We start from the raw sequence: 7,577 nt of genomic DNA on the forward strand, positions 1-7,577 counted from the left end.
ATCTTTCTACATGTAGATATCCAGTTTTCCCATAACCACTTGTTGAAGAGGCTGTCTTTTCACCAATGAATATTTTTGGCATTTTTGTCAAAAATCAGGTGGCTGTAGCTGCCTGGATTAACATCTGGGTCTTCTCTTCTGTTCTATTGATCTACCTGTCTTTCTTTGTGCCAGAACCATGCTATTTTTGTTACAGTGGCTCTGTAATATAGCTTAAAATCTGGTATGGTGATACCACCAGCCTAAGTTTGGTTGCTCAAAATCATCTTGGCTATTCGAGATTTTTTTGTGCTTCTAAATGAATTTTAGGATTGTTTTTTTCTATTCCTGTGAAGTATGCCATTGGAATTTTAATGGAGATTGCATTTAGTGTGTAGAATGCTTTTGGTAAGATTAAGATTGATATTTTCACAATATTGATTCTTCCAATCCAAGAACATAGGATGTCTTTCCATTTCCTTGTGTCTTCTGCAATTTCTCACTTGAGTGTTTTAAAGTGCTCATTGTAGAACTCCTTCACTCCCTTGATTAAGTATATCCCAAGGTACTTTATTTACTTTTTATTTTTTTTAGGCAATTGTGAATGGGAGAGATTCTGATATCTTTCTCTGCATGTTTGTTGTTAGTATATAGGAAAGCTGCTGGTTTCTGTGTGTTTATTTTGGATCCTGCTACATTGCTTAAAGTGTTTGTCAGCTTTAATGGTTTGCTGTTAGTTTTTAGTGTCTTTTATGTATAGAATCATATCACCTGCAAATAGTGATAATTTGATCTCTTCCTTTTGAATTTGTAACCCTTTTATGAGTGTCTTTTGCCTTGCTGCTATAGCTAAGACTTCCAGTATGATATTAAATAAAAGTGGGGACAATGAACACCCTTGTTTTGTTCCTGAATTTAGTGGGAAAGCTTCGAGTTTTTCACCATTTAGTATTATGTTGGCTGTAGGTTTGTCATAATTAGCTTTTTTTCATCTCTAATTTTATTAATTTTGGTTCCTCTCTTTCTTCTGGTAAATTTGCTAAGCATTTATCAATCTTGTTTATCTTTTCAAAGAACTAACTCTTTGCTTAGCTGATTCTTTGGATTGTTGTTTTGGTTTCTATTTCATTAATTTCTTCCCTAGTCTTTATGATTTCTTCTCATGTACTGATTTTTGGTTTGTCTTATTCTTTTCCCAAGGCCTTAAGGTGGAACATTAAATTGTTTATTTGTGAATTCAATAATTTCTTAATATAGGCACTAAGAGCTATAAATTTCCCTCTTAGGACTGCCTTCATTGTGTCACAAATGTTTTGGTGTGTTGTTTTATATTCATCATTTTTTTAATGGAAACCTCATATTCATTTAAAATTATTTGAAAATGTATTTGTTGGAAGAAAGGGTGAATATTTTTATGCAGTCCTACTTGATCATTAGTTGAGGTCTCATGAATGTAGTTTTCTACTCTAGATAAGTATAGCATCCCAACAACCAGACCTCTACAACATTGGCTGTACTTCCCACAGGGTAGGAATGATCCCATTGTTTTTTAGTACAACTAAAACCAAGAGAATTTATGGTGTGCTTCTAAAATGAAATGGGAAAGAATATCTTCTTTCTAGGAATTAATTCATGGAATGAAAGAAATTCTATGTTAGGGAACTTAGGATAACAGAACAAAAGAAAGAACCAGTGGCTCACAGACTAGCACTCAGTAGCTATGGACTCTAGGAGAGTATGAGGAAGTCACTAATATTTGTATCTCTGAGTGTATTTGTATTATTTGTGGTGGGAGTAACATGCAGATGTTTTTGGAAACCACTTGGTAATTTTGTTAAGTTTTTTCCAACAATGAGAATTACGTGTTCCTCAATTTTCTTTTATAACTGAGATACTATACCTGATATAAGAAACAAATACAAACAGAAGTACCGATTAAAGTCTCAGCAGAGATCCTTTTATTTGGGTATAAAATGAAGCCAGTCTCTTAGTGAAACTGAAGAATGTGAAGACTGCTTGCAGTTGATGAAGATAACTGCATCTGGCCCTGACCTCAGAACATCAGCAAAGAAAGGAAGTCTGTCAGAGTCCACACATGCTAAAGGCAATGAGAACATCATTGTTGCCTTTCCAGGTCCGTGGAGAAGTTAACATTTTCCTTCATGAAGAAACTGAATTTTTCCATTACTTTTCCTAAGGAAGACATGGTGAACAAGATTCATTAACACAAGAGGAAGCATAAAAACTTAGAAGTACTACAAAGACTATGTGTGAGGTAAAACCACTTCATAAAGGATCAAATCAACTTTAGAAGAGTCAAGCCCTTGCCATGGGTTGTTTCTGTCTGAGGAAAGAGCAGAAGTTGCCTGGTTCAGTGATCATTCAACCCCATCTACTGTTTCCACTGATCCTAGAGCCTAGATGATTACCCACAATCTTGAAATAGCAAAAAAGAAACTATGACAGAGGGAAGATATGTGGCCTTGCAGCTTCTCCTTTTAAGCACAGCAGTGATGGGGCTGGACATTTCTCCATGTCACCAGCTCAGTTTCCTTTGAGCTAAGACACAGATATTGTCCTGCCCAAGGGCCTTGTATGTGTCTATGTTGGAGAATCTTTCCTTTTGGAAACAACCAAAATAGGAATAAATAAGTAGACATATCCTTTTGAGCTTCAGTCTAGTTTGATATTCCAACTTGTTAAAATAATCATGAAGACTGAAACAGATGATCTAAAGTAGCCCAAAAGCAATGACTTATAGGAGGATAAGCAATAGCAACATGAGCCTTGTGGCAGCTCATGCTTATAAATCCCAGCATTCAGAACACAGAATTTATAGCACCTCTGCAAAGAAGAGGCCAGCCAGGTGCAGATAGTGAGATTGTCTCAAACAAACAAAAAGAATAAAGACAGATAGAGAGAAACAAAATCATCTTGGTTTAAGATAGTAACTGCTAAGTTGCATCTTATACCAAAAAGTGTCATATCCCTGATTACACTTCTTTCAAGAAATTGGTGCAAACAAAATATGTGCATGGGATTTTTGTTCCTAGTATCCTTGAATCCTTCATTTTTGGTAAAAGGAAAAAGAATCATTTGGTTCCTGGCTCCCTGTCAAGGTTAGGGTTCATTTAGAACCACTGGGAACTTGAGAGTAAGTGTCGCAGTGTGTCTGTGAATGAAGCTGCATTAAGGTTGTTAGTATCTTAGAAGTTATATAGGATAGTGGATTCCAATTATTGTTGGTATAATGTTCAGGAAGACTTATTCAAATAAAAGTTGTGCTTCTTAAGACACAGCAAGAAATTAAACTTGGGTTTGAAGAACGAGCTAATGGTCCCTTAACCCCTCTAAGGACTTCTGACTTGGCTCTTCAAAACCTCCAGATTACAAAGGCAGCAGTTTGACATCTCATAGCCATGATAGGTTCTCACAATTTATAGATAGTAATTGGAGAATCTATGATGGACAGGAACATGCCAGCCCACATTGTCAGAGCAGATGACCCAATCCTTGTGTGGCAGATACAGGTGAGTTTCTGTTCCCATGGCTGTTCTGGATGGGAATGAGTATGTAAACCATTATGCAATAACCTGGACAGAAGAGAGATTTGAATAGAAAACATTGGCTCCAGATCACCCTCTCTGCATATGAAATACTCACAAGTTCTCCGTACACAAGTGACATTCATTTCCGTAGGTGATATAGTCAGAGCCACAAACTGGCAGGTATGTGATGGGACAGGGGATGGCAACCACTGGATACTTCTTGTATATTGTGCAGTCCACCTGGTCAGACACAAGAGAATGCTCTGCTTTTCTGAAGTTCCTCAAGTGAGGCTATGTTGACTCTGTTGGAACAGTTGCAAGAGCTGGAAGTGTTAGGTCAAATATTCTGATGCTGTGGGGAACTGCTGTATGTAACAGCATTATAACAACAGCAAACACTGGTGGTGCCAGTACCATTCCAATTTTAACTGCCATACTCAGTTAGCAATTACTGTGTATTTCTGTACCAGGCAACTAACTTGTCTTACATGAATTTCCTTTGTTAAATGTTTAGAATAATTGAATGAAGCAAGTTCTAAACTTCTATGTATAAATTGAGAAATAAGTTTAGGAAGAGATAATATGGATAAAGGCAATGCTGGTAAGTAGTAGAGTTGGGATTTAAACTCATAACCTGTGCAATTAATCAAGTTATTTCTGCTGTGAACCTCACATGTTGTCCTTTCAATGAAAATATAACCAATATCTAACATAGTTATCTGTCTCTTTAACTCTAGATATTAAAAAGCAATTAGAATCCGTATGGCTACATATATATTATATTCATTCAACTACTTTTTGGAAAGTAGAAGCATTTCTTCATCTATGTTTCTCTTCCTAACTATGCTTATTTTTTTTATTAAGAGATAGTCATTAAAATTTTAAATTTAATGTTACTCAATGTACTTACTGCTATTGCTGAAGGCTGATTAGTAACTTCTGTAAGAAAGATGAAAAGATTAAAAATGAAGCTGAGTTTGGAATCTTACTAACATAAGACTTAGTTTCATTACAAACTTTGTATTTCTTCTGGCAATGAACTTTATCATAGTCTTATCCTTACACAAAATCCCAATGTTCACTGATGAAGTGGAATATGCCCAAATGTTTGGGTAAGCCTTTGGATCAGAAAATAAAACTATCCAAATTCCTTCTTTCTGAGGATCTGGTATCTTTGATAATGATTTAAAGTCAATAACAAAAGTATTGTAGTTTTCACTCTTAAGAGCCTGAGGTCCCATCACTCTCATAGTCAATAAAAATAAATATAATAGAATGTTTTTAAATCTTGGAAGTTTATTTTAATTAAGTACTTTTTACCATTCATTTAAAGACTAAATTATTGACTTACTGTATTTAGAGTAGACTATTTTATTTTGATCCTCCTATATTGATTTTTGAAATCCTGAAATGGGTAAGTTTTTTTCAATTTTTATTAACATTTTCCATGATTATAAAAAGTATCCCATGGTAATACTCCCCCCTTTCCCCTTTGAAATTCTATTCTCCATCATATTCCCTCCACATCTAAATCAGTCTCTCTTTTAATTTGATGTCATGGTCTTTTTTTCCTCTTATGATGGTCTTGTGTAGGTAGTGTCAGGCACTATGAGGTCATGGATATCCAGGCCATTTTATGTCTGGAGGGAGCATGTTGTAAGGAGTACTACCCTTCCTTTGGCTCTTACATACTTTCTGCCACCTCTTCCGCATTAGACTTTCCAAGGCTCTGAGTAAGTTTTTAAAAATAATTTTTCTACCAAGGATTAGTAGCTAACAGCACAATTTCCAGTATTCTTAAAAAATAGGACTTTTTTTTTTAATTCATGGATATCAAGTAAGAATCTTTACAAGGTAAGACATTAGACCCAAATCCATTGAACTATATATACCTGGAACACAAAATCCTACTTCCCAGGCCAGAGCTAGTTCACTTACACACTAGAATACTTTAAATTCATGGCACAAAACATTTATCTTAGAGGCTTATATCTTAGGAGGGATTGTGTGGAACAGCAAACTTAATGACTGGATGGGGCACTTTCCACCTCAACTTACCTGAGCTGCTGCAGAAATAGGTCAAGGTGCAGAGAAGAAGGAGACCCCCAATGACCTTCATGGTAGAAATAGCTTACACAGAGGCTGCTCTCAGATTGTCACCCAGCTGAATGTGCCACACAGAGAGTGATCACGTTTATATGACAACCTCGGTTACGCCACCTTTCCTTTGAGCTCATCCAGAGTCAGAAATGGTCCTGAGAGTATCTCAAAGCATTTCACACCCACTGCAGCTGGTGTTGCAGTCCTTGTCACGTAATTGTTACTTCCTATCTCATCAGCAGGTAGGTTATTTGAGGTGAGAAATATTTTTCTTCCTGTGCAATAGTCAGGTCACTTACTATGCTAAGCTTCACATACAGGAATCAAGTATGGGTTAGTTGTCTTAGTTGTAAAATAAGGAAAAATTTCAAGCACAGTTTTACTCAAATAGAAGACATTAAATCTAGACTAGTCAATATGTAGAAATATTTATTTGGGGGTCATGAGAAAATATGATTTTCTTTTCAGAGTGTGTTTTTCAACTATGATACAAGTTGGGATCTTATGAAGGGAGACTTGAAGAAAGATGTTGACAATTTCTAGTTGTGTGACCTTGAATAGATGAAGTTTTGAGCCTGTATCAATTAGGAACACTTAGTCATATTATAGTTACTTATAACCCTGTTACTTTTTACTTGAAACTCTAAAAATTTGTTTTCTATACAACTAGTAGTGTGTGGTGGTCAGCTGATGGTGCTGCATTGATTTCATTCTGATTGCTAAGTGGGCAGAGTGGTTCCTGTTTAGAGTATTGTGAAGATTTAGAGTAAGTGAAGATTTATTCCTGAAAATTCCCCTTTGCACCAATGAAATATCCCACTCCAGAAGAGACACCTCACTGTTATGTGGCTATTACATGGTCTCTTCCAACCACAGTAAATGTGTTCCATTTTAGCTCCTTTCCTTAAAGGCAAGAGGTAGGCAAGTGGAAGCTAACAAATAACAAAGAGGTCATGCTGAGACATGAGTTTTATCACCTATTTTGTGTGGGACTTATCATTAGCTAGAATAGAGTTTCATACCATTTATTGGAAGTCTGTTCTGAAACAGAGTCCATTTGATTGTGTTATCATGATTATTTACATTATCAATGAGGAGTCAAGAAATGTTTGGGTTGCTGATACCACATTGTAAACTGCACTGTCCAGCACACTTGTCCAAGTAGCTAGGATGTGTCTGTGGAGCTCAAGGATGTATACACAGAAGTGGGAGGGAAAGCAGGGCACTCTTTGCTAAGAGTACATTGTTTAGTAGGCTTATTTTAGTAATTCTGAACATAGCGACTATACAAAATGCTAAGCAAATAACAAAAGGCTTTTTATTACATCTTAAATTTGGATATTTACATATTTTTGGAGTGGCAATATTATCTTGTGCTTAAGAACATGACCTACAATTCCCAGTGAGGAGGGTCCCTTCAGAGGGGGGGGAGGACAGGAAGGAGGTTAACAATGGTACCAACATGGCTATTTACACACTGAGTATGTACATAACTAATAAAGAAAAAAAAAAAAAAAGAACATGGGTTTAGAGTCCAGTGAATCTTATTTGAAAACTTCCTCTAGAAAAGTGACTCTGTATCCTTGAATAGGGAAATTAACTCTAGACACTTCAGTTTTCTCATCACTGAACTCATGCTTATACTGCATACAACAAGGTATTATGGACTCAAGAAAAATTTTAGAGAGTGGAGGGAATTACTTAATATTTGGGGATGTGATTTGAGAAATGTATCATTTCACAATACTACTGTGCAAAAATCACAGAGAATAATTATATAAATTTTGATAATACAGTATACTATACATGTAGGTTATTAAACACACACAAACACATATTTATAACTACATATAGGTGTTTGCACATATAAATGTATATATATTATAATCCATTTCTTCAAAGACTATCTAAAGAAAGCAAGGTAAGATTAAAGCACAAGGTAAATAATAA

The 7,577-nt window shown here is 35.6% G+C and overlaps 1 protein-coding gene across 2 annotated transcripts; it reads right to left on the reverse strand.

Annotated features, from left to right (window-relative positions):
- Positions 1-2,126: 2,126 nt before the first annotated feature.
- Positions 2,127-5,646, reverse strand: LOC101612595 (serine peptidase inhibitor Kazal type 7). 2 transcript variants are annotated; one of them, XM_045132166.1, is made up of 4 exons: positions 5,586-5,646; positions 4,441-4,466; positions 3,643-3,767; positions 2,127-2,172 (listed from the first exon to the last, which is right to left on the reverse strand). In XM_045132166.1, the coding sequence occupies exons 1-4, from the start codon at positions 5,644-5,646 to the stop codon at positions 2,127-2,129; spliced, it is 258 nt and encodes an 85-aa protein (XP_044988101.1). The 2 variants fall into 2 exon arrangements, with proteins under 2 accessions (XP_044988101.1, XP_004664729.1); XM_004664672.1 differs by lacking the exon at positions 4,441-4,466 and having other exon boundaries at positions 3,643-3,793.
- Between the last annotated feature and the right edge of the window lie 1,931 nt (positions 5,647-7,577).

Source organism: Jaculus jaculus, chromosome 13 (assembly GCF_020740685.1).
Source record: "Jaculus jaculus isolate mJacJac1 chromosome 13, mJacJac1.mat.Y.cur, whole genome shotgun sequence".
Lineage (NCBI taxonomy): Eukaryota > Metazoa > Chordata > Mammalia > Rodentia > Dipodidae > Jaculus > Jaculus jaculus.